Source organism: Onychostoma macrolepis, chromosome 22 (genome assembly GCF_012432095.1).
Source record: "Onychostoma macrolepis isolate SWU-2019 chromosome 22, ASM1243209v1, whole genome shotgun sequence".
NCBI classification, from domain to species: Eukaryota; Metazoa; Chordata; class Actinopteri; order Cypriniformes; family Cyprinidae; genus Onychostoma; species Onychostoma macrolepis.
The window spans coordinates 1,285,401-1,313,196 of record NC_081176.1 but is presented as its reverse complement, the minus strand read 5'-3'; the positions used below and the strand labels follow the sequence as shown (position 1 = coordinate 1,313,196).

Below are 27,796 nucleotides of genomic sequence, written 5' to 3'. Positions count from 1 at the left end.
GGAGCGGCGGCGCCGTCGAAGCGGGAATCACCTCAATCGTTTCAGCAGATCAAGGATGTGGATGAGGAGCGAAAATGTGCAGGTACATGCAGATTTTCTAAACATGTCTTTGTCTTTGTTAATATGTGTTTTCAAGCATCGGAAACTTTGTTTTTACAGTTTAAATGACCTTTAAACTATCTGTTTGTTTTTTTTTGAGGGGGGTGGGGGGGTGGTAACAGTTAATAACGTAAATGTCTCTGAGGTTTAAAATTGAGGTCATTTTTGTTGACTCTGACGTGATGTTTTTGCCTGACATTTATCAAGTCGTATAACCAAATTTTGTTTATTTTAGGCTTTTCTGCTGTATTTTGTGGCTGTAGCTGCCATTTTTTCCCCTGAGGAAAAATCAATTTTCAGCCGATAACGTAGCACTAATTTTGAATGACATAATTCTGAATTTGCTTTCTGACATAAGTTAAGTTCTGAAATATGGGCTTTCAGGCTGTGTTACCACCAAATTTATTATGGCTGTCGACGATTAAAGTTAAAAATGAGTGATGTTGATTGCGGCATTACATAATCTGTTTATGTTGCTAAGCCTTAAAACCAATCACACCTGTTCATGTTGAGTTTATGAATGTAGTGGCCAATCAGCGTTTAGATTAGTCATCGCACCGGAGTTTTGAATTTCGCGCTCTGAATTCTGCATTTTCATAATAAACAACAATGCAGCATGCAAGTAAGAGATTCATTTTACAGCACTCTCTCCACCTTCGATACCATGACTAAGGTGCCCTTGACCAAGGCACCGAACCCCTAATTGCTCCCCGGGCGCTGGAGCAATAGCTGTCCACTGCTCTGGGTGTGTGTTCACTGTGTGTGTGTGTGCGCATTTGTTCACTACTCACTGCTGTGTGTGTGCACTTGGATGGGTTAAATGCAGAGCACTAATTTCGAGTATGGGTCACCATACTTGACAATACGTCACTAACTTAACTAACTTAACTTAACTTACAGTGTGCACTGCTTCAATGATTATAACGAGAGGTTTTACCAAGGTGCATAAAACCTAACATAAAAATTATTTGTGGTATTAATTAATGTGACATTGTGAAATTTTGTGATATAATAAATGCCGCTGATTGAGGTTAACTTTTTTTGAACCTAGAATATTTTTAACTGGTTTCCCATAATCATTAAAAATGAAACATCTGTAAATGTCTTAATATATAAATATATAAAACACTAAAACCAGTAAAAATAAATAAACAAAATAAAAACTTCAACCATATAGGAAGTATGTGATGTTAATAGGACCAGAGATGAAGCTTTCAGATCAGGAGATAAAGCAGCCCTCAAAACAGCAAGAGCCAATCTGTCCCGCAGCATCAAAAATGCAAAACGGTCATATGCTCAAAAAATCAACAATCACTTCACAGACAGCAGAGACACACAGAGTCTGTGGCAAGCCATTCAGACCATCACAGACTACAAGCCCCCGCCACAGGCCTGTGATGATGACACATCCCTCCCAGACACACTCAACCACTTTTATTCACGGTTTGAAATGCAGAATGACACACCTGCACAAAAACTGCCCACACCTCCAAACGACCAGGCGCTCTGTCTGTCTCCAGCCGACGTAAGGAAGTCCCTATCTAGGATCAACCCACGCAAGGCTGCGGGTCCCGACAACATACCTGGCCGTGTACTGAAAGACTGTGCTGAACAGCTGACAGATGTCCTAACAGATATCTTCAACACCTCGCTGAGCCAGGCAGTCGTCCCCACATGTCTCAAATCCACAACAATCATACCGGTATCAAAGAAATCACCTGTGTCCTGTCTAAATGACTACCATCCCATAGCACTGACTCCAATCATAATGAAGTGCTTTGAGAGGGTAGTCATGCACAACATCAAAACCAGCCTCCCCAACACACTCGACCCGCTCCAGTTTGCATACCGTCCAAACTGCTCTACAGACGATGCAATCTCCTCCACCCTCCACCTGGCTCTTACCCACCTAGAAAACAAAGACTCTTATGTTAGAATGCTGTTCATTGACTTCAGCTCAGCATTCAACACAATAATCCCACAACAGCTCATAAACAAACTAAACCTGCTGGGCCTTAACAACTCCCTCTGTAATTGGATTCTGGACTTTCTAACCGGAAGACCTCAGTCAGTCCGTGTCGGCCACAACACCTCGAGCACTACCACACTGAACACAGGTGCCCCACAAGGCTGTGTGCTCAGCCCGCTGCTCTTCACGCCGCTGACCCACGACTGCACTGCCAAGTCCAGCTCCAACCACATCATCAAGTTTGCTGATGACACAACAGTGGTAGGTCTCATCAGCAACAATGATGAAACGCACTACAGAGAGGAAGTGGCACAGCTGGCTGAATGGTGTGGCACTAACAACCTGTCCCTCAATGTGAGTAAGACAAAGGAGGTTGTGATGGACTTCAGGAGAAACTCCGTTGATCACCCCCCACTGACCATCGACAGCTCGACTGTGGAGAGAGTCAGCAGCACTAAATTCTTGGGGGTGCACATCACAGAGGACCTCACCTGGACCACCAACACCATGTCACTCTCCAAGAAGGCACAACAGCGCCTACACTTCCTCCGCCGGCTGAAAAGAGCAAGTCTCCCTCCACCCATCCTCACCACTTTCTACAGGGGCACCATTGAGAGTGTGCTGACCAGCTGCATCACTGTCTGGTACGGGAACTGTACTGCAGCAGACCGCAAGACCCTCCAGCGGACAGTGAACACAGCTGCAAAGATCATCGGTGCCCCTCTCCCCTCCATCCTGGACATGTTCCTCACACGATGCTCCAGCAAAGCCAATAGTATCGTGAAGGACTCCACACATCCCTCCCACAGTCTCTTCCAGCTCCTACCATCAGGAAGACGGTACCGGAGCATCAGATCCCGCTCTGCCAGACTGCTCAACAGCTTTTTCCCCCAGGCTGTGAGAGCCCTGAACTCAAATCACCCCGCCACCCCCATACAAACCCCTACCTCCTGAAACATGGTCCATCTGAAACTTATGGAACTTTTTTTGTGCAATCGAAGTGTGCTACACGCAGGTGAGTGGGCCTGTACAAACCACCTGTAGTAGCACACTCTCCTCCTCTATGCGCACTAGTCACTTTTCACACACACTGCTGTGTGTATACAAATCCCACAAAAAGACCGTAATATATGTACGTTTACATGCTCATGCACTACAAATCATCCTGCACTGTTCCCCAGCCAGCTGCTTACTCACAATGTTTCTCTTCGCACATGTACAGTATTTATCTGAAGCACTCGTATAGTTTGTATTGCTTGTTTTTTTAGTTTACGTATAGGTAAAACATTTTTTATATATAGTATATTTATAGTCAGAATCTATCAGTAGGATAGTTCTGTATAGGTTTATATTGTTTTACTTCATTGCTGTAAGCCTGTATTTATGTAGCACCGTGGTCCTGTGAGGCACGACATTTCGTTGCACTGTATGCCCCGCATGTAGCGGAATGACAATAAAGCTCAACTTGACTTAATAAATATTAGCCTACTCAGTACTTAAATTTAAAATTGCACTGCAACAAGGACACTGTAAAATAAAGTGTAACCCAAATATGCAGCTGGACATTTAGATCTAAATTTATGCTTTTACAGGTGGACTGAGGAAGAATACTACGATTAATGATGTGAAGCAGGAGGCAGAAAAGGCTCCAAGTGCTGTACTGGGACCAGAGACGAGTGGAAAGAGATTAGAGAACAGCACGAGAAAGACTGTCTCCAGGAGTGTTATCAGTTTGTGTTGTTTTTTTGTTTGATTCTAATTTGTGAATTAGCCTACATATTGTGTAGTTGTCTAATGTTTTGCTTCAGAATCTTGGGAGAACCGTGATCTCTATTCTAAAAACCAATTATCCAGAGTATTAATAAATAGGCTATCTGGCATCGAATACTAACCGTTTCTAATTTTAAATGTAGAATCTAACACACTTTATTTAGTACAATAACAAGGATTTGGTACATTTATAATGCATGATAATGCCACTTATAATCCATTGTGCCAGTGTGCAAAGTTGCCCCTCCAACTTTGTGATTATAATGGATTTTGATATGAATATTGCATGCATGTTGGGGTGTGATTTTTCAATGTATACAGTCACAATAATGTTATTTACATTACAGTATTTACACATATACGAGCATGTAACCCAACCCCTATCCCTAAACCTAACCATGTGTCAATATAAAACACAATATAACTACTGTTATGGAATGCAGACTCAGAGACAGAGAAATACTGAGACAGGTATTTATTTTGCAGCACAGAGCATCAAAGCAAGATACTGGTGAGTAGACTGGACAGTAACAGTTCATATGGACATGAAGTGAAGAATAATTAAATGTGCTTTCCTTACAGATGCAGGAGATCGTGGATGACTGGAGCTGAACAGATGGATGGAGCAGGTGAGTACAGAGCAGACACACGAGCAGATTGCAGGAGCATAACACAGAAAACAGGGTAAGTATCCACAATGTCAAACAAATGAGACTGGATGTTGGACTGATGTGAGGTGTGTGCTTAAGTAGTAGTCCTGTGTCCAAATAAATTGGGTTATAAAATAACTAATTTGTTGCAATATTTGGCCAAAATGTTGCTTTAGCCATTGTGGTATTATTGTTGTGTAAATAATAATGTACAGTGTACAAATAAATTGAAAATGCTTAATTTCCATTAAAGTTGCAACCACTTAAAATTATTGGTTGCAAATGTATTACTTCCTTATCACATTAGGTTACTTTACAGTAGTATTTTTTATTTTTTATTTTTTTAAATAAAGGAAAGCTAGTACAGACAATGCCATTATAAACAGAAGGAGTGTTGAGTGCTGTAGAAACAGCAGCAGCAGGCCTCTGGGATAGTTAATATCCAAATGTACAATAATTCAAAATATGTATCAACTGCTTGTAAAAAACAGTTGTGCTTCAGAGTTATTTCTCCCACAATAATGAAGGCTTGATTTTATTCCAAAACTGCGGGACATGACAAAACTCCAAGTACTCAATTTCTGTTCCTAACTTTAAACAGACATTTAAAATGCTAAATATGCAAACATACATAGGATCAAATAATACCCAAAAATTAATTGTCATGAATGATGTGCTTCCTTTTATGCTGATTTATTGCATCCATACACAGAATTCTGAGCAGCCACAGTAATATATTATATAATTGGTCATATTTTTTTGTATTTCCCACCTTCATTTCGATCTCTTTACTAAACGTTCTGAATAGTTTTGTAAATAATAGCCTACTGTAAATGCCAGACATCATACCAATAAAGCTTTGATTATGCTATGACTTGGGGGAATTTTTACTGCAAGTGCAGTTTAAAAATTTAATTGAACATTTCATATTATTAGGCCAATTAATAGAATATAATTAGAAATACTATAGGGCTTCCTTGAGGAATGAATCATTCGTGTACTTTCGTTTGTAAATGAAAACACAACACGATCGTCACACACGGGCTTAAATACATAGCATCATAAAGTCAAATCTTTGTTGCCATAATTATCAGGCGTTTACAAAATTAGCAAAATATATGGTAGGCAGCATATTAATAATATTAAACATTAAACTCGTGGTCACGACAAAACTAAGTAAACCGAACATGTCCCCTCCCGGTCACCGTACAGATAGTCATATTTCAACAAAAGTTTCTTTGCAAACTTTCCATTACACTGCGCCTCATTTACCTATCAATCCTCCGACGCGTTTCTGGACGCCCTTGACATCCTTCTCTCTTCGGACCGCTGATATTAATCTGTCTCTATTTCTTCCTCTCTTTGAAACTCGTGAAAACACCGTCGAGTTTTTATTTTGCTGTTTGAGCAAATGGGGAAGTAAATAAATACTCACCAAAACGGACATTTTGACATTTTAATGTTTATTTGACGGTTTAGGCGCGCGCCTGAAAGCCCAAGCTTCTCTTTCGCAGTTTAATGAGCTTTTAATAACTCTTAAAATAAAGCATCGACGTTAAGTTCAGACTTTAAATGAGGGTCGAAAGCGCGGCCAGTGAAGGAAAGCAACAGCATGCTGCTCAATGATCGCTTTATCATGTTTGTCACATTGTCATAACGGTAGAAAGCCAACTCGAAACCGAAACTAAAGTCTGATTGGTCGCACAGCTCTACTGCCAGCTCGCGCTTAATTTAAGTACATTTCCCCGCGAGCTCTTCAGACGCCGCTCTAGTCTTTCAGCGTTTTATATTAGTTAATATAAGTATTTTATACTGCAATGTGTAAACTGAATGTGACCTTGAAGTGGCTACACTTGAAATGGCTTATATTATGCCACAAATGTGGCCCACTTATTCTAAAACGTATCTGGGCCAGTTTTGGCAAAATTATGGCACAGTAAGCACTGGCTAATGTGGCTGTGATCCTAAAGTGGCCCTCATATAAAATGACAAATATTGCCCAAATAATTAATAACAATATGGGCCACTTCTGGCAAATATATGGCATAGTCATCATTGGCTAATCAGTATGTAAGCCTAACTTGTCCCACATTTGACATGGCAAATATGCCCCATATATTATAAAACAGATGAGGGCCACTTCTGGTCTGGATGCAGCACGTGACGCTGACTAATTGAAATGGGAGTTTGAATTTGTAAATATGGCCTTGTAGAATTTGGCTACTTTTAGTAGGATGCAACACAGTTAACTGATGCAGGGTGATCTGGATATTACTCTTCAGAAGGCTATATACCCAGCTATTTATTTTTTGAAACATGCTTTTAATGGCAGTTTATATATATATATATGTGTGTGTGTGTGTGTGTGTACTGTGCAGCATAAAAACAGAAGTGCACTATAATGATAGCTCTTACTGTCACGGTTTCTAAATGTGGCCCAGATTTGGGCCAGTTCTGCTTTATTTGGTTTATTCATGGCTGACATTGGGCCTTCCTTTGACTTACTTGTGGCCCAAATCTGGCGAACAGGAGCAGACCGCCCAAGTGCCATCATTCCAAGCAGTATGTGGTCCAGATGAAAGAGTCAGGTGTGGGCCTGATCTGGGCCTCAGGAATTTTGTTATCTGGGATAAAACTACCATAAAACTCATCCATACAGATCTGGGCCTGAATTCCAGGTCTTCTGAACCCATAAAATAACTTTTTATTGAGGAACAGATTGGCGTAAGTTGTCTTGGATTGAAAAATATTACAGTCCGTAATAGCTGAGATCTCATTGGAGCTTATTTATACGTCACAGCAGTGATGTCAGACACCATACAGGACTCTTAATACAGAGGCCCAGAGAAAACATGATCTCAGCATGTTGCAGTTGAAGCTGTTTCTGTGTTTTGTGTTATTCAAACAAGAAAACATCAAGATTTGCAAAGAGTGACAAAATCCTCATGAAAGGTTTACTTGATATTTTACCATCAGTGCTCGTGTTAAATCTGTTTGTTCTGTTGAATATTTAATATGAAATTCTTGTGCAGTGTTTGTTATTGCATTTTGTTTGTGCGTTTGTGCTGTTTTTCAGTGAGTGATCTGAGGATTGTGCTGATAGGTAAGAATGGATCAGAAAACAGACGAGTGGCAAACACTATACTGGGTAGAGCAGCGCTTGACCGTGACGCTCCATATTATTTACAGCAGTCCAGTGACAGAATCAGTGAAGAGGTGGAGGAGAAAAAGATCACAGTCTTCAATCCTCATCTGCTCCAGACACATTTCCCACAGGGAGTGATAATAGAGGGAGTGAGAGAGTGTGTGTCTCTGTCTGCTCCAGGACCTCATGTGTTCGTACTTGTACTGCAGAATAAGGACTTCAGTGAGAACGACAGACACAGAGTGAAATATGTGCTGAACCTCTTCAGTAAGCAGGCCATGAAACACACTATAGTGCTGACTACTGATGAAGAGACACGCAGATCAATATTAGCTTCTAGGAATAACTCTATTCATGGTTTAATAAAGGAGTGTGGAGGAGGACATCTGAAGTTTAATACAGTAAGCACAGGATGGCGCTCTGAGATGTTCAGAAAGACAGAAGAGATACTCAAGAAAGAATGTAAAGAATGTCTCATCTGTAACATGTTTGAGGATGAAGGTGAAGAAACATCAGAGGATGAAGATCAGAGCAGATCTGGAGCTTCAGTCAGAGACGACGACGAAGAGGAGAAGGATTCTGATCTCAAAGAGAGCACAAAAACAGCAAGTTATGGAGGAGGTTTGTCAAATATTTTCTTTGTGGGTAATACTTCTAAGAATATGATCATAAATTACTGTTTTGTTCTTTTATAGTTACATTGTCTTAGAGAAAAAAATGACAGGGAGAAAAATAAGGAGCACTACTGTGTGACTTAAACTAGTATTTATTTCTACTGATCTGTTTTGCTTTGGTTGAAAACAAAAATGCAGATATTTTTGAATAGAGTATTAAGACATTTGACAGAAAAACTAAGTTTTGTAGGGTTCATTTGTGTTTTTTTTTTTTTTTTTTGATGGTGAATTCATCTTTCCACTTTGGAAGTGGGTAAATGATAATATAATTGTTCATTTTGTGTGAAATGTTCCTCTTAAGGCTGTAGCGTGAGTGCAGACAGTCTGTATGTTGTTATAGATCCAGACACAGAGAGTGGATTCACCCAAACCTTCAGTTTATAAAAGAATGTACTGCAATCTAATTATATTCTAATGAATGTTTTCAGTGAGGACTACTGGGAAACCAAAGCTGAACATTGTGCTGTGTGGAAATAACGAGCAAATGACGGAGGAGGTTTGTCAAACTTTTTCTTTCTGGGTTATACCTCTAAGAATATGATCAATGAATTACTGTTTTGTTCTTTTATAGTTACATTGTCTTAGAGAAAAAAATGACAGGGAGAAAGGAGCACTGCTGTGTGACTTAAACTAGTATTTATTTCTACTGATCTGTGTTGCTTTGGTTAAAAACAAAACAAAACAAAAAAGTTATTCAAAGATATTTTTGAATAGAGTATTAAGACATTGACAGAAAAAACAAAGTCTTGTAGGATTCATTTGTGTTTTTTTTGTGTTTTTTTCCCCCCCGATAGTAAAATGGTCATTCCACTTTTCAAGTGGGTAAATGATAATATAATTGTCAGTTTTGGGTGAAATATTCTTCTGAAAGCTATGAGTGCCATTGAAATTTTAGAGCAAATGTACCCAAACCTTCAGTTTATAAAAGAATGTACTGCAATGTAATTATATTTTACAATATAATAGTTTTGTTGTTTAATGAAGTATACATTTGTATGTGTCCTGGCCACACGACTGAGTGCTCGACTGAACGCAAGAGATTCAAATATTAGTCCATTTATTCTAAGCAACTGCAAGCAGCTTTAAAAAATATGAACGTAAATACAGTTGTTTTTTCCTCTGTCTGGTGATTTGTATTTGTTCTCATTGTACGGTACTTAGCGCGTCCTAAAACATGGCAGCGACTACCCAGAATGCAGTGCACAATGACATAGATTCCCATTCTCTGTAGGTGCCTCAGTTCAGCAGCGTGAGTGAGCGTGATCATCCCTTCCTCTTTACTACTAGTTTTATCATGAAATAAACATAAATGTACATCTCATGCCTCATGTGATTGCTCAATCTGTGTTTCAACTGTGGAAATACATCAAAACAAAATGTCACGTAGTATTTCATTTACCTCAGGCAAGTCATCAATGTCCACAGCTCGTTACTTCACTAAAGAAATAAAGTCTAGAGAAGAGAATTTTGTGAAATATTAGACTATATACATTTTATATTTTACTTTACATGTTAGTGATGTCTAAATTATTTAATGTATGTTTAAATAAATGTTATAAGTTATGACAGCCACTGTGTAAATGAATATACTTGAACAAATATAAAATTTATAATTTAGAAGTTAATTTAAAGGGGTCATGAACTGAGAAACCAAAATTGCCTTGATCTTTTGATATATATAAGAGGTCATTGTACTATAAAAACATCCTGCAAGTTTCAGAACTCAAAACTTTGTCGTTGAAGGCATATCTTGATCGTTTGCTAACTATTGTCGTTAGTTCCATTGAACTCTATTGGTAACGATGGAACTTGCGACCACAGTTGCTTTTGGGAAACGCACCCCAGAACCGTAACGTTAAAACCTTGAGGTACTTACCAAACCATCATGTTTGTGTACCGTTACACCCCTAAAAATGGTTCTCACTGAATGAATTAATTACATTTTATATTAATAATAATATAATAATAATGATAAATGTGTAGTAGGTCAACATGTTCTGACCAAAGGTTTAACTGTCCTACTCTTTTAATAGGACACCAGCAAACACCATTAAGGATCGTGCTTTTGGGGAATAGTGGAGATGGAAAAAGCAGCACAGGGAACACAATACTGGGTGAAAATGCTTTCATCTCCTCCAGTTCACCTCATTCAGAAACTTTCCGATGCGAGTCAAGAACAGACAGAAACAACAGGATCACTGTTACTGACACTCCTGGACTTTGTGACAGCAGTCGTAGTGAGGAAGATGTGAAGAAGGAAATGCTGAGATTGATTGTTGAATGTGCTCCAGGACCCCACGCTTTCTTGATTGTTCTCAGAGTAGGTCGTTACACTGAACAAGAAGAGGAGACAGTGGAGGAACTGCTGGGTTTGTTTGGAGAAGAAGTTTGGAAGTACTCAATGTTCGTCTTTACTCGTGGTGATGAACTTGATGAGGATCAACGCATTGAGGACTTTGTGGAAAATATAGTTCATCTGAAGTGATTTGTTGATAAGTGTGGAGGTGGCTGTCATGTTATTGATAATAAACACTGGAGAAACACACAAGATGAGTACAGGAACAACAGAGTCCAGGTGGAGAAAATAATCAACACTATTGAGACAATAGTGACTAATAATGGAGGTTATATAATATAAAATATAATTATATTTTCCTAATCCCAGGTATTTTGAGCAGTAGGATTATAAAAATATGTGCTAATATAAAATTAGATTAAGTAGTCTATATAAAATTGCAAAAGCAGTACTTTTACTTTTACTCGGCCATGACTGTATGCAATATTAGAGCGCCACCGTCTGGCTGAATTAGGCAAAGACACAAAACCTCTTCCAGAAGTGCGTCTGCATGTGTTGTGGGTCGCCGTGACTTTGCCAAGCAAGACATCTTTTGTTGATCCTGGATCAACATTACTGTCCAAAACTATAGACTTAACCCAATCCCTACCCCTAAACCTAACCCTACCCATAATTTATCCCTAAAATCAGTGGTAAATGACAGCTGATTAACAAGGGTGTAGAAGCACCTAACCCTGATCATAAGCCTAAAACAGATATTTCCTGAAAAGTTATCCCTGAATTCTGATTGGTTGAATGGAATGTTGATCCAGGAACATGTTGTACTTGGTGAAATCACCTTCACCAAATTAATGACCAGGAGCTGCTACTGCATTTATATATTTTAAAAAATAATAATAATAATTTCTATGAGTTTGTATCTGCTTATTCTATTCACCAGAACAATTAAAGAAACCGCGTTTTCCGTATTTTATTTCTGGTTTAAGGAAGGAAAATAAATGGACGCAGAAAGTTTCATTTCTATAAATATAAAATCATTTTTCTCAGTCTCTGCAGGCGGGCGCTGGTCAGCTCTCTATCAGTGCTTTACTTTCGGTTTCGATTCACGATGCTGTGAAAATGGCGTCAGGTAAGAATCAGCTTGGATACAAATATATGCAGCAACGTTTCCTCGATTTGTTAAGTATTAGCAAACAGTATTTACTTCGTTTAGTTTATTGAATGATATTTCACTGCGCTCTTATATTTATGTTTAATCGTGTCATTGAACACCAGGAAGTAACTAAACCTCTGCGTGAGGTTTCTTTTATTAGTCTGTGATTCTTTACATTTATTGATGATTTGTGGCAACAGCCTGTTTAATATTTTTCTGTAGGCTGTAGATCATTGCAGTAAGTTGGAGTTGAAGTGTAATTTTGACACAGTGTTGATCTGTGTATCATCAGCACGCTGTTCTGCACTCAATCAGTTCAATTATTAATTGCAAACATTGTGAAGTCACAGCTTTTCAGTGCACATATGCTTTTAAAGTCATTTATAATGGAGAAAGCATCTGTTTTCTCTCTCTCTGTGTGTGTGTGTGTGTGTGTGTGTGTGTGTGTGTGATTGTTCTTCTCTAGCAGCAGCAGGTAGACACAGTCCAGATCATGTTCGTCCTAACAGTAAGTACATTAAATCATTGGCAGTAATATTAAGATGAGTTAAACATTTATGTTCTGTAATATTATGTTGTAACAGTTAAAGTGTACTGTAGGTCACCCAAAAATAAAAATTAGTCCCAATATGTCAAGATTTAATTTTAAGTTAAGCTGTGTGAGAATAAGTATTAGGTAATATATATAGAGAGAGAGAGAGAGAGTTCTGCTTGAAAGTTTGTGAACCCCTTGCAGAATCTGTGAAAATGTATAATTTAACAAAATAAATAAATAATAAAATAATTGGCATTTATATTGTCACTATAAAGCCAAAGTAAAATTAAGAATTTTTTGATCTGGAAATATTTGTCATATTAGGTTATTTTTTGTTCTACCCACTTTAGAATAAAATTCAAAATAAAACAGCATTAAAATAAAACATTCAATTCAGATTTTTCTGTAATGCGCATTTCAGAATGAATATAATTCTGAAGCAACATATCGAAATATATAGAACTATAATGCAGTCATGCAGTAGACTACTTAAAAAACAACCTCAACAAATTTTAGAGTGTACTGTATTTTATTTGTTTTTAATGAAAGATGCTCTTTTTCATAAAATTAAGGAAGACACTGATTCTACAAAAATAACAAAAAGCCACCATAAAACTACCACAAAACTCGTTCATACAGATCTGTTACTTAATATTTTAACACTACTACTAGTGTTAAATCTGCTCGTTCTGTAGAATTTTTAATATGAAATTATTAAATGATGATTGAAGTTTGTGCTGTTTTTCAGTGAGTGATCTGAGGATTGTGCTGATAGGAAAGAATGGATCAGAAAACAGACGAGTGGCAAACACTATACTGGGAACAGAAGCATTTCACAGAGAAGCTTCATCTTATTCACAGCAGCACAGTGTGAGACTCAGTACGGAGGTGGAGGAGAGACACATCACCGTCATCAACACTCACCTGCTCCAGACGAATCTCACACAGCAACAGATCACACAGACAGTGAGAGAGTGTGTGTCTCTGTCTGCTCCAGGACCTCATGTGTTTGTACTCGTACTGCAGAGTAAGGACTTCAATGAGAACGACAGACACAGAGTGAAATATGTGCTGAACCTCTTCAGTGAGCAGGCCATTAAACACACTATAGTGCTGACTACTGATGAAGAGACACGTGGATTTATATTCACTTCTAGGAATTACTCTATTCATGATTTAATAAAGGAGTGTGGAGGAGGACATCTGAAGTTTGATACAGTAAACCCAGGATGGCGATCTGAGTTGTTCAGAAAGACAGAAGAGATGCTGAAGAAAGAACGTAAAGACTTCCTCATCTGTGAGATGTCAACAATCGATGGAGATCAGAGCAGATCTGGAGCTTCAGTCAGAGGAGACGAGAAAGAGAAGGATTCTGATCTCAAAGAGAGCACAGAAACAGAACGTGACGGAGGAGGTTTGTTAAAGTCTTTTTTCACCTCTAAAAATATGATCATTTAATGCTTTTGTGTCCTTTAATGGTTACGGCGTAAGAAACAGGAACTGACGAGGAGCACTACTGTGTGACTTGAGCTAGTATATATTCTTTTACTAATTTGTTTTGGTTGAAAAGCTTCTAAAATGTTTGTAAAGAAATTCAATGTAAAAAGGACAATCCTATGTTTGTAACTTCACCTTTATGATGTTTTGAGTGAACTGTTCCTCTGAAGGCTGTAGTGTTGTCAGCAGGGCTTGATATTAACTGTGGCTAGTGGTCTACTCAGCATTTTCACCGGCCATCATTTTCTTGCTGGGAAATTACATTTTATACGATTAAAGTTCATGACTGCATACTAAAATTGACCTAAATTGATTTCCTGGTCATTTATGCCTATATAAAAGACATATAAAAGTAAACTGCCAGCTGGTGGCAGCAAGTAACTGTCTTATTAAGTGAGTCATTGAGTCATTCATTCAAATGATTCATTCAGATGGCTGATTCATTCAAGAATGACACAAGTGCCTGTCTTTATGAATGTGTTATTGAATCATTGATTAGTTCGATACACTGAATCATTCGGTAATGAAACAGCGCATGTGTTGCTCAGACATGCGCAACTAATTCTGTGATGTTTGTTTGGAACTATTTTCATTAAATCGAGCAAAAACAGTCAGCATTGACTGTGTCTAAAATGTAAGTCACTTAATATTAACTACTTGTTTGAACTCTTACATAAAATCAATGTCAAATTTGCAGTCATACTGGTTCTCAGGGTAAATTGCACTCTTTTGGTCATGTCATGTTATAGACTGTATATATATGTAAAAACTAAATTTGCAGTATGTTTGTTCTGTGAGCAGCTGTGTTAATTTGTTTTGATTTCTCCACGAGATTCTCTCTCACACACACACACACAGGCTGCGTGAGCCTTAACTGCACGACCGTGTCACTGTCAGTACATTATCCACTATCAACTGCCGTTCGCACCAAATGCAATAAAATCAATAATTCTTGCTGAAATGTTGGTGCTTCCCTTGTTAGATATTTTAATCACGTTTGTTGTCCTGTCAGGCAAGTAAAATTCTCTTTCACTTGCACCTTCAAAAAATCTACTTGTCCTGGACAAGCATTAATGTCGAGCTCCGTTACTGTATATACAGTAAAATTCAACCCACCAAAGTGGCTAGTGGGAGCGACCGTGTTACCCGCCACTGCTGAAATCCACCCGCATTTGGCGTGTTGGCGGGTGTTAATGTCAAGCCCTGATTGTCAGAGATCCAATTCACTCAAACAGTGAGTCAGTAAACTACTGCAAAGTAGCCTTCAGTTGATAAAACAATGTATTGCAGTCTAATCATATTTTACAATGTAATATTTTTGTTGATGTGTAAGGAAGTGTACATTTGGTACCAAAACTGAACTGAGTCTACTGTTTCTAAATTTAGTTTCAGTGAGGACTACTGGGAAACCAAAGCTGAACATTGTGCTGTGTGGAAATAACTCAACACTCAAGAACTCAGTGTCTAGAATGTTTAGAGGGATAACGAGTAAACCTCAGAAAGAAGGAAGTAAGAGTGTGTGAAGAGAGAGGAGAATATAGATGGACGTCAGATAAGTGTAACAGAGCTTCCAGCTCTCTCTCGGCTCTCAGAGGAGGAAGTGATGCGGGAGACTCTCCGCTGTGTGTCTCTGTGATCCTGGAGTTCATCAGTTCATCCTCGTTACTCCTGTTACTCCACTTACTAATGAAGACAGAGCAGAAATGGAGAAGATTAAAGGAATATTTTACTCACAAGAGCACTTCATGGTGCTTTTCATTACTGAACTCTCTGTTGACCAAAGTGTGACAGATTTTGTAGAATCCACAGAATCTCAGAGGATTGTGAGTCTCTATGGGAGCTTTTACAGTGTGATGGGGTTAAAGGACCAGAGAAACTCTGAAAAGATCTCAGCCCTGTTTGACTGTATAGAGAGCATAAAGACTGAACCCTATTCTCTTCAGATGTATTTGAGAGCTCCAGAGAAGAGAGTCAGACATGATCTACAGGAGAAACTGAGAGTGAGAGACAATGAAATCAAAGAGTTACAGAAGAAGATCAAGACACTGGGTGAGTGATTCATTTCTCTCACTGAATAACGCAACTTTGTGAGAATACAGTAATAAGTTTATGGGTTATTTACAGTACAGTGCATCTATAATAGGTGAACCACACATGAATAAATATACTTTTTATACATAAGCTACCTAAAATGGACTCAAAAATATAATCCCTAGGCAGCACCAGACCCTAAAGACTGGAATACACTACACAACTTTTGCCCAGATTTTTACTCTGGTTTACAGTCTGCAGAAGTTGACGCTGGTTGCCGAATGTCAGAGTCAGTCTGCACGTTGGAGTTGACACAGTTAATAGAAAATCACGTAGTGTATGATGGACACAGAATTTAGATTTTACAACCCATATTGTTTCCATTTGTCCCACATCTCCCAGCAGCAAGGCACATGTTTGTGCGTGAGTTTTTTGTGTTCATAATGAATTGAAAGCCCGATCTTGTTCTTCTAGATCCTGTAGTGTGCCTAGTGTTTCAAAGTCTCTTCAGATTTTGAAAGTCGTGTAGTGGATTCCTGTCTCAAGCAGCGGCGGCGCCAGCGAATTTTGAAGGCAGGTGCTGAGAGGTGCTAGATCACTGACAGGGGGAGCTGCGCAATTATATATATATAATTATATATTATATGTATATTATATGTTTACGTCGCAAATTTGGATATATTTCTGTTTTAAACCGTGAAGGCGAGTCAATGGATATCACATAAGCAACGTGCAAATTTTGCGCAAGAGGTATGCCGGTGAACGTCTTAATCTCAGTCAATTCACTACAGAAAGTGAAAGTAAAAACAGAATAACGGAGTGATGACAAAGCTTTCGGCATTTGACGCCACATATTCTCTCAGTGTCAATCCGAATCTACTTCAACATATGCTGATAACGGTATAGCTAGCTGTTTTGATTTATTATATACAAATTTGGTGACCTGGAAAATGTCCTCAAATAAAACGAGATGCAAAACAAACTGTTGGTCGATAAGCCCCTGCATTGCCCTTGCATCTGTTTTTCGCCTCGCTTTCGTTTGTACCTGAATATCCTGCAAAGTGGTCAGAATGGCGCAGAGTGATTTTTTAATTGCCCACAATGCAGAGTGCTGACATGCCCAACGTGTTTCACTAAGTTTCTTCAACTCGACTCGACATTCCCGGCATGTAGGTAGCGAACTACTACCAAAATTTGTCCTTTTTTACTGATGTCTTTACTCTCATCTACAATTAACGCAAAATAACCAGCATCTCTTACTTCATCGCTAATCTGCTTCCTTACCATATCAGCCATAATAGTGATTATCTCATTTTGCACTTCGTGGTGAGTATATTTTGCATTTGACGGATTGTCAGCTATCTTTTTAGCAACAGTTTGGTCAAACATGCTGAGAACATTGAGGAGTTTGACAAAGTTTCCCCTGTTCGCTGATTGCTCATCCTCTCTGTGACCACGCTGAGCAAGGCCCTGACATGCCGTGTAGCGCAAACTCTCCACCAGAGCCTTCATATAATGCCGATTTTCTTCAACCACTTTAGAATGTCCCTTATCAATAATGTTCAGTATTCTTGCATTCTCTGTTTAAATTCACACCATGCCTCCATAGAAAATTTGTGTGCAGCACTAATATCGTGTGCTTTAAAACTCTGCTGTGCTTTACGCCAGTTCTGGAATCCAGAAATTGTGAAGGCTCTAGACAGAAAGCATGGCCAATCGCAGCTGCAAAATGTCTGCATGAAAAGCAAAATGCTGCTAATCAACAGAATACTCCAGCCAGTCAAATTGGTCAAACCATCCAGACTGGAAGCTTCTTTGCTGGTTTCCAAACATCTGGGCTGGGTATTTACGGATAGGGTGTCTTGGTCCTTCGTCTGGTTTCTGGCTTAAATCCATAGGCCCCTTAACACTTGACCTTGTGATGCTAATTTGAATGGAACTTGAAGTTGTACTAGCTGCCGTCTCTGCATCCGCGGCAAACGCGTCAGCGGACTCCTCTGTTTCAGAATCAACATCTGAAACGTTCTCAACCTCGGGCAAAGGTTCTCATTTTCACTAGGAACTAAATTACAATTACGACATTGCTTACTTGGCAGAAGGAACCGCTCCATTTTTTTTAAAAATGAAATGCTAATACATAATAAAAGCGCGACAGCGTAGCTAATTCACGTGACACGTCACGCCACATATATGATACGCATACGTAATGAGTAAAATGTTTTTATTTTATTTGTTGTTTTAAATTATTTATTCATTTATTTATTACAATATAGGCTGTATAAAATTGCTTCCAGAAAAAATATTTGTGAGTGCTATGGGGGTACTGAAGCACCTGCTAGCCCCTCCCTGGCGCCGCCCGTGGTCTCAAGTAACTTACTTTCATTGTTGTGATGCTCTGCTACCTCTGCTGCCATTTTTTGTCTTCAGCATTTTTCTTTTTCCTTCAGTCTAAAGTAAAATGTAAGGTCAATGATTCATGTCAGGTAACATTCATATAAAAACTCCCATGCTGCATTTTGATTTTGAAACATGCTGTGCTCATGTTTATTCAACGAAGTCAAAGCCTTTTGGAAAATCTATTTGTGGTGGTCAGTTTTGATATTGTGGCAGGCCACCACAAATAAATCAATATATCAGAAACACAGGGTTTGTTACTTTTCAGCAATATCACTGCATTACACAGAGATTCAAAATTCAGCGTGCTGGACAACTGAATCAAAGAAACAGAAACTGTGTTACTGTGCAAAAGTTTGGACTCTCCATTTCAAAATGTCTGTTCCTGTCAATAATTAAGTGAATCAAGTGATAATCTGATTTCCAAAAGGTATGAAGTTATAGACAACAGCAATAATATTTTAATATTATTTTAATATTTTAAGTAAGATTAAATTTTTATTCCCATAGTTTACAGTTGCAAAATAACAGCAACAACAACAACAACAAAAAAAGTGCCTAAAGCAAGTTTTGGCACACTGCATGGTCAATACTTACAGCCCCTTTGGCAAGTATCACAGCTTGTAAATGCTTTTTGTGGCCAAACTGCAGTAATTCTGACATGATGTGAATGTAGTGTTAATCTCATTTCAAATCACACTGTTAAACTAGTTTATTCCTTTGACACAGCTCCAGAGGGTGTGAAGCTGAATCTGGTTGTGTGTGGCAGTAACAGAGGATTAAAATCCTTCATCTCAAACCTGATCCTGAAGCAGAGCGAGAGAAGATCAGAGCTCAGCTCAGAGTGTGTGAGGAGAGACGTGGAGCTTGATGGACGTCTGATCAGTCTGCTGGAGCTTCCAGCTCTGTTCAACACTCAGCTCTCAGAGGAGGAAGTGATGCGTCAGACTCACCGCTGTGTGTCTCTCTGTCATCCTGGAGTTCATGTTTTCATCTTCATCATTCCTGATGCTCCACTTAATAATGAAGACAGAGCAGAAATAGAGGAGATCCAGAGGATATTCAGCTCAAGAATCAACAAACACATCATGATCCTCATAAAGCAGAATCCAGAGCATCAGACAGCAGAACTAAATGAAGAAACACAGTCTGTCATTCAGAGTTTTGGAGGAAGACATCAGTTGATTGACCTGAACACACAAGTGTCTGTGTTGATGGAGAAACTGGAGCAGATGGTTGAGGAAAATAGTGGTGTTTGTTTCTCCACAGAGACATTGATGGAGGCACAGATGGAGAAACTGAAGGAATTAGAAGAAGTGAAGAGGAGAATCCATTCATTAGAGACGTGGTTTCAGTCACAAGGTAATGATCTGAAAATCTGCAGGGATTAAACAAATGTTTCATGATTGTTAAGTCTACACAAATTTGTGAGAATAACATTATATGCAGAGTTCAGAAGAAATAATATGATGTTTTAATGTTTTAATGTATAAATTATACAGAATATTCTCTGATGAACTAGATAATTGACAACATTCAGTTGAAATTCAGTATACGGTTTTTAATTAAAAAAAAAAAAATCTATCTTTAGATTCAAGAGAAAGAGAAGATGAACTGAGGATTGTGCTGCTGGGAAAAACTGGAGCTGGGAAGAGTGCAACTGGAAACACCATCTTAGGAGGAGAAGTGTTTATATCAGACTTTTCTGAAACATCTGTTACCATAATGTGTCAGAGAGAAACAACTGAAATCAACGGCAGACACATTACTGTGATCGACACTCCAGGACTGTTTGATACTGAACTCAGTAATGAAGAAATCCAGAGAGAAATCAGCAACAGCATCCACATGATCCTGCCTGGACCACATGTGTTTCTCTTACTGATTCCAGTGGGACGATTCACTCAAGAAGAACAAAGAGCAGTGAAGATCATCCAAGACACGTTTGGAGAAAACTCTTTAAAGTACACCATAGTGCTCTTCACCAGAGGAGACTTTCTGAAGAAGAAAACCATTGAACAGTTTCTGGGAAAACCTGGATCTCCTTTGAATCAGCTGATAGAAGCGTGTGGAAACAGATCCCATGTGTTTAATAATGAGTCTGGAGACCGAACACAGGTGACTGATCTACTGCAGAAGATAGACAACATGGTGAAAGAGAACGGAGAGAGTTACTACTCATGTAAGATGTTCAGAGAGATGGAGAGAGACATACAAGAACAACAAAAGAAGATACTGATGGATAAAGTGGAGCAAGAAATCAGAGAAAAAGAAGAATTAATGAACAAACATAAAGAAGAGAAAAAGAAGATGAAGATAAAGATGCAGGAAGAATGTGACAAAGAGAAAAAGAGAAGAGAAGAAGAATTAATTGAGAAAGAAGAACAATATAAAAGGGACATCAAAGACAGAGAGGAACAAGAGAGAAAGATACGAGAGGAGCTGAAGAAAGAACGAGAGGAATGGGAGAAACAGAAACAACAGGAAAGACAAAGAAGAGATGAAGAGGAGGAGAAATGGAGAAAGAAAGAACAAGCAATGTGGGATGAATATTATCAGAAACTTAAACAAGAGAGAGAGAGAAGACAGATAGAGAGAGAAGATCTTCAGTCCAAACATGAAGAAGAGAGAGAGAGAATGATGGAGGAAGAAAGACAGAATCATGACAAAGAGAAAAAGAGAAAAGAAGAAGAATTTAGAGAAATAGAAGAACAATATAAAAGAGACATTAAAGACATAGAGGAACAAGAGAGAAAGATACGAGAGGAGATGAAGAGAGAACGAGAGGAATGGGAGAAACAGAAACAACAGGAAAGACAAAGAGAAGAAGAAGAAGATGAGAGAAGGAGAAAGAGAGAACAGGCAATGTGGGATGAATATAATCAGAGACTTAAACAAGAGAGAGAGAGAATTAAGATGATGATGGAGGAAGAAAGACAAAATCATGATCTATTGAGAAAGAGAAGAGAAGATGAATATAGAGAGAGAGAAGAACGATATAAAACAGAGATGAAAAGAGAACGAGAGGAATGGGAGAAACAAAAACAACAGGAAAGACAAAGAAGAGAAGAAGAGGAGGAGAGAAGGAGAAAGATAGAAAAGGAGACGTGGGATGAATATTATCAGAAACTTAAACAAGAAAGAGAAAGAAGACTGAGAGAGAAAGAAGATCTTCAGATCAAACATGAAAAAGAGAAAGCCCAGGTGAAAAAGAAATACACTTAAGTTGTGCTTTTTTTTCAATGCACATTTTCATATTTTAAATGTGCTGTACTAAGTGAATTTTAAATGTGTTATTTTAGTAACTGTAGTTTAATATCAACTTTAAGATGTTTGCAGTATATTTTAATATACTGTGTTAAAATGGAAAAACTTCCAAGTACATTTAGTATAATTTAATTGTAATTCTTTACTAGGGGTGTCGCAATATATCAGTATTGATGATGATCATAGTATGAAATATTGTTATTGTGTTTATTAGGGGTGTCGTGATATACCGGTATTGGCGATAACCATGATATTTAAAAATGAAAAGCATACAGCGTTAAACTCTCACATGTGATTTGCTTCATTCATACCCAATACCAGAGGGCGCCCTCACACAGAAAGTCCACAAGCGATACTCATAGGAGTAATAAAAACAAAATGCTTACCAGGAAATCTCTTATATGGACCAAGGCAACCAGCAATTGCTCACTGTAGCTCAACAAAATACAGAAAGAAATGTTTTAACTGATAAAACATGAAGAGAATTACAATTACAACAGTTTATGGTTTATCTGAGTTCTTAAAGCCATCTCTGGTATTTTTCATTAGGATAATGTTTGATTATAATGCAGTGCTATCACTGTATAGAACGCTATAATATAATTTCTGCCTCATTTTTGTGATAAGAAACCACGTTACTTTACAAAAGGAAGTTATTTCAAACACTCTGATGATGTTATAATGCAAGTTTGGAGTAAAAAAACTCTTATTCTCATAAATTGTTTTACTTTGAAGCTGTACTGATGGGAGAAACAAACCTTTTCGAAACTTTGAATCCATTGAACCATTTGCTTTGCTGTTCACTGTTCTGAAGCACTCGAAACACCACATTCTAGTGATGCCTGATGGTCAGTACGGTGTAAACACAAGTTCCCTTTCAGTTGGTAGCTTCAAAGTTGTGTTGAAGTTTCCAACACTAGGGGTCGCTCTTGGGAGCCCAGACACCTCTGACATCATTGAGAAAAGGCCAATGAAATTGGTGAGCGAAATTTGCATAGCTGGCCACTGTCACGTTCCTGTCTGTTCCTCCTACCACTACAACCGCCCGCACCTGGTTTCACCTGAACCTTGATTGAGCACACCTGCACGTCATTCAGACCTCATCACCACCCTTACTTACAGTGTCCGATCTCGTTTGTCTACGTTTATTTGAAACGTTTATACGAAGTGGACTCTTTATGCTATCACAGCGAATTACCTGCTACTTACCTCCTTGTGTACTTACCTCCAGTGTTCTCTCCAGCAATGTATCTCCTGTGTACCCAGTCTGTCTGCTCCAGTGATCTGTTCCCGAAGTCTGCTATTCCGCCTGTGTGAGGTGTGTGTCCTGCTCATAGTTCCTGGTATACCCGTCAAGTCAAGGATATCGAATCAATCCCTCATCGCACTCCAAACTGGTCCTTCCAAGAATCTACTCACCGAATCCAGTCAGCTTTTCTCCACTATTTTGTAAATAAACATCTGTCATTGAACTAATCCTCTGTTTGAGTCTGCTTCCCGTAACAGAAGATCGGACCCATACCGAAGATGAGGTTGGAAATAGCCTCCATTAACGTGTGGCCCAGGGAAGAGGACATTCTTTCAGGTGGATGCACTATATTCCTCTTCCAAAATGGACGATGTGTGGAGGAGTACGTGGAAGAATTTGTAGATACCAGTCAACGAGCCATCTCCAGTGACCTCACCTTAATGGAGGGTTTCAGAGTCGGGCTGGATGAGGAAATCCAAATGTTGATGCCATCAGGTAACCCCAGTTGGTGTTTGGCACAATATTTGAGCTTCGCCCTATGGATAGCCGAATCCTCATACTTCGTAGGTGAAGAGGAGGACCCACCAGCTCCAGTTCTCAGCCCATCAGCCGCTCCTCATTCAGACCCGTCTCATTTAAGCCCTCTACCTTCCGTGATCACCCCAAGCCCGCCGTTCGAGGGGAAACTAACGCCGCCGTCTGCAACCCACGAAAGCCAGCCACCGTCTGCGGCTCTCCCAATCCCGCCGTTCGCGGCCAACGCAAGCCAGCCGTCGCCAGCGGCCAATCCAAGCCGCTGGCGCGGCCTCATCCCGGCCGCCGTCCGCGGTTCACGCAAGCCCGCCGTCAGAGAGTATGGCAAGCCCGCCGACTGTGAATGTGGCAAGCCCGCCGACTGTGAATGTGGCAAGCCCGCCGACTGTGAATGTGGCAAGCCCGCCGACTGTGAATATGGCAAGCCCGCCGACAGTGAATAAGGCTATCCCACAAGTACCCCTTGGGTTATTGGTGGAGTATGAGGGGATGTCTTGGACACAAGTGCCCTCCACTGCCTGCTCCCCGCCAATGCCCTCCAGTGCCTGCTCCTCGCAAGAGTCTCCGCTGGTCCCGTCCAGCTCTCCGTCGTCTCCTCTGGTCCCGTCCAGCTCTCCGTCGTCTCCTCTGGTCCCGTCCAGCTCTCCGTCGTCTCCGCTGGTTCCGTCCAACTCCGCGCTGCCAGAGCGCCCCCAAGAGTCCGCGCTGCCAGAGCGCCCCCAAGAGTCCGCGCTGCCAGAGCACCCCCCAGAGCCCTTCCAGAGGGTAAAAGTTCTAAATTTCACCAAAAATATTTTGGGGGGGGGGCTATATACCCGAGTTCCCTGCTCCGCCATGGTCGTCCAAGCTCCCTGCTCAGCCATGGTCGTCCAAGCTCCGAGTGGACTTATGCTATCACAGCGACTTACCTGCTACTTACCTCCTTGTGTACTTACTTCCAGTGTTCTCTCCAGCGATGTATCTCCTGTGTACCCAGTCTGTCTGCTCCAGTGATCTGTTCCCGAAGTCTGCTATTCAGCCTGTGTGAGGTGTGTGTCCTGCTCATAGTTCCTGGTATACCTGTCAAGTCAAGGATATTGAATCAATCCCTCATCGCACTCCAAACTGGTCCTTCCAAGCATCTACTCACCGAATCCAGTCAGCTTTTCTCCACTGTTTTGTAAATAAATGTCTGTTGTTGAACTAATCCTCTGTTTGAGTCTGCTTCCCGTAACAGCCACACCCCTTTCTAAAAATCGAGATGCATCGATTTATCGTCGCAGCCCTACTGAGCACGACATCAAGCCTTGCCCGGCCCCAGTTCCTTTCTTCCCGGAAGTGCATGAGCAACTGACAAAAGGAAGGACAAGATATACCAGCTCCTCCACCGCTTGGCAGGGCCGTCCAAGACTCCCATCTGGGGCCTGTAGGTTTTCTTCGTCCCTTGTGGCATAGGCTTATAAAGCCTCTAGACAAGTTGCATCTACCCTTAACACCATCCTGCAGGTCTGCCAGGCCTAGGTGTTGAAAGAACTGCACAAGGGTGGTCCCAACCCAGAGGTTTTGCAGGAACGGCGCTCTGCGACTGACTATGCCCTCTGCACTGCGAAGGTCACGGCACAGGCTTTGGGGAGGGCAATGTCAATGCTATTGGTCCAGGAGTGCCACCTGTGGCTCAACCTGGCAGAGATGCGTGATGCAGAGAAAGTATGCTTTCTGGATGTCCCCAGCGCTCTCTTCCACCTTCAATACGACGACTAAGGTGAGACCCTTGAGCAAGGCACCGAATCCTCAACTGTTCCCTGGGCGCTGCAGCATAAATGGCTGCCCACTGCTCCAGGTGTGTGTTCACAGTGTGTGTGTGCACGTGGATGAGTTAAATGCAGAGCACAAATTCCGAGTATGGGTCACCATTCCTTCAGTGAGTCCATAGGTTGATTTTCACATCTTACCTCCCCTTCGGGTAGGATGTGACCTCTGTAGTGTTCTTTCCGCACTCAGGGAATGGTCGCTTTCCCAGCATTAACTACCAGGACTTTCAGCCGTTACTGTTTTGTTTTTCCAAATGAGAAAAGGCTCCGGCTAAGGTGAGTTATTGGTGGCTCTTCTGATGACAATATCTGCACCCCCGTGGACGCGTAACGTAGTTCAGCAGCTGTGGCCTGTTGTATACGGACCCTTAAGGCCCATTCACACCAAGAACGATAACCATAAATATAATTATAATGAGAACGATATTAGCATACACACCAGCAGACGATATTGTGTTTTAATTCTAAGCGCATGCTCGTGTGTTGCTTTAAGTTCTTGAGCTCGTTATAGCAGGATGGATTCTGATTGGGTGTCAATATTTGTATCATTCATCAGCTGAAAAAAAAATGTTCTGAAAGTGATCCCAAAGACATTGTTTCTCTGTGCCTTATCGTTATAGCTGTGGTGTGGACTCTACTGTTCTTTAATATTGAGAACAATTTTTAGAACTAGATTTTTATCGTTATCTTTATAGTTATCGTCCTTGGTGCGAACAGGCCTTTAGTATCAGAAACTTTGACACAACTTCGAAGTGACCGACTTCAAGGGAACGTCTCAGTTCCGCATGGTAACCCCGACCCCTGATGGAGGGAATGGAGACGTTGTGTGCCTTAGGCAACAACTCTGAACTGCCAGTGCATGGGTTGAGATGCTTCTCGACTCTTTAGAACAGAACAAGCGAGTAAATGTCCGGATGTCTGGGGTTTGGCCAGCTATGCAAACTTTGCACGCCAATTTCATTGGCCTTTTTTCAATGATGTCAGAGGTGTCTGGGCTCCCAAGAACGAATCCTAGTGTTGGAAACTTTGACACAATGCCTCCGTTCCCTCCATCAGGGACCGAGGTTACCATACGTAACAGAGACTATTTCTAGAGATATCGCGATTTATCGTCATCATAAATTCTTTTGTCCACAATAATCATGTAGTGAAAAATCTGATACCACGACAGTCCTGCTCTTCACATTTCATTTATAAACACTTTTATACTAGTTGAACTACAGTTACAATATATGTTAGGCTTCACATTGATGTGTAACAAGAACATTTTCAATAACTAAAGTTTTTCAATAACTAAAGTTAAATTACTACAACTGCCAGTGTCACTATTATTAAATTGCAAAACCATTAAAAAGAAATGTTTGAAAGATGCATGTACACACACACTTTGAAAACTGGAAAACTTTAATGTACTCTACTATATCTTGTTGTGGTTGTGTATATTGCAAAAATAAATTCCTTGTGTATATTAAAAAGTACAAAAGCATATTTAAACTCCAAAATACATTAAAGATAATTGAAACTGCTTTAATCAATTTGTAGAATATTTCAGTTATACCTGTATTAATGTCATATTTCTTCATGTCTTTAATATGATTTTGTGCAATTCATCTTGTGCTAAAATATTTATAATATATTTTTTAGAAATACTGAATAAACCAGACAATGGAGCAGTTACTGGGCCTACATTTTGCTGTGGAGCAAAGCTGAAGCAGGGTTTCACTCACCAGTGAGCGGAGAGCGAGGGAACAGTGGTAAAGGGAAATCTGTAGTGCTTACAGACTGCTTTGACACTCAACTTGATACAGTACTCTTCTTCCAGTGCACACATTTGATTTGATTACTTCAGGTGCTTTCTGCCGAAGTGGCTAATAAGAGTGATGGAGTTACACGGTACTACTGTGTTTCACCCGCATTTGGCAGGTGGGAGGGTCTCACAAATAAATAAAGTCCCCAGCTGGCAAACATGACAGCTCATAGTTGTATATACGCGTTTTATGCTGTTTTATTAATAAATCTCTGTGTATATATATTTTTAAATAAATGTTTATTATTGTTTATTGTATTGGTTATTATTGTTTTTGATCATAAAATCATCCATTTTTGCAACAGTAAAAGCATCAGTTTGGATGTTTTGTGTTCCGCAAAAGAAAAATCATAAAATTTTAGAACAACATACAATCTTAGAGCGCTGGAATTCACGCTCTGCTTCTGTGAACAACAAACCCCAATTACTTTGATTTGATTGGCCATCTCTATCAGTTTGACATTGATGAGTGCTGTTAGAATGCTGAGGCAGACCAGCCTAAAAATGTACTTTTAAACCTTTTTTTCCCATTTTTTTTTAAAATATTCTTTTCCGAATTAACACATCTTGTCCAGTGAATCGAACTTCAAAAGTATGCCATCCTCAGGGAGAAGTGAGTTTGTGTCGCTACATTTACACTAAGCTTAAATTAAAATGTCTTGCTTTGGTCTGCACACTGGAAGTGTTGTGCCAAACTTAAATGACAAATTATATAAAAACTAGATAGAAATGTGTTCACAAAATAACTAAACTAAAACTAACAAATGTTGCTTCATATATTTGTGTCTTTCCGAACTTGACGGCATTTTAACAGCAACTCGTGAAAATCGAAAGAAAAACACTGATAGACGAGAACTGACCTGCGATATATTCCATTATATATTCTGGCCATACTCCATCAGGATTTGGTTTTAACACCAATAAGGCAAGAAATTA

The 27,796-nt window shown here is 39.8% G+C and overlaps 1 protein-coding gene across 7 annotated transcripts; it reads left to right on the top strand.

The window, feature by feature from the left end:
• On the top strand, positions 1 to 27,111 carry LOC131531237 (GTPase IMAP family member 8-like). 7 transcript variants are annotated; one of them, XM_058761892.1, is made up of 9 exons: positions 1 to 82; positions 3,661 to 3,798; positions 4,325 to 4,349; positions 4,421 to 4,467; positions 13,040 to 13,705; positions 15,175 to 15,837; positions 18,943 to 19,575; positions 19,805 to 21,417; positions 26,698 to 27,111. In XM_058761892.1, exons 6-9 carry the CDS (start codon positions 15,492 to 15,494, stop codon positions 26,704 to 26,706), a joined length of 2,601 nt encoding a protein of 866 aa, XP_058617875.1. In that variant the 5' UTR covers positions 1 to 82; positions 3,661 to 3,798; positions 4,325 to 4,349; positions 4,421 to 4,467; positions 13,040 to 13,705; positions 15,175 to 15,491; the 3' UTR covers positions 26,707 to 27,111. The 7 variants fall into 7 exon arrangements, with proteins under 7 accessions (XP_058617875.1, XP_058617870.1, XP_058617869.1 ...); XM_058761887.1 differs by lacking the exons at positions 13,040 to 13,705; positions 15,175 to 15,837 and adding an exon at positions 7,565 to 8,254 and having other exon boundaries at positions 18,949 to 19,575; XM_058761891.1 differs by lacking the exons at positions 1 to 82; positions 3,661 to 3,798; positions 4,325 to 4,349; positions 4,421 to 4,467 and adding exons at positions 10,375 to 10,882; positions 11,651 to 11,732; positions 12,226 to 12,264.
• The last annotated feature ends 685 nt before the right edge of the window (positions 27,112 to 27,796 follow it).

Excerpts from the sequence above, each read along its gene's own strand:
- LOC131531237 (XM_058761886.1), top strand. The coding sequence starts at position 4,404 with ATGTGCTTTCCTTACAGATGCAGGAGATCGTGGATGACTGGAGCTGAA. Across the intron at positions 4,468-7,564 it reads TGAACAGATGGATGGAGCAG|TGAGTGATCTGAGGATTGTG; the intron begins GTGAGTACAGAG and ends GCTGTTTTTCAG. Across the intron at positions 19,576-19,804 it reads GACGTGGTTTCAGTCACAAG|ATTCAAGAGAAAGAGAAGAT; the intron begins GTAATGATCTGA and ends ATCTATCTTTAG.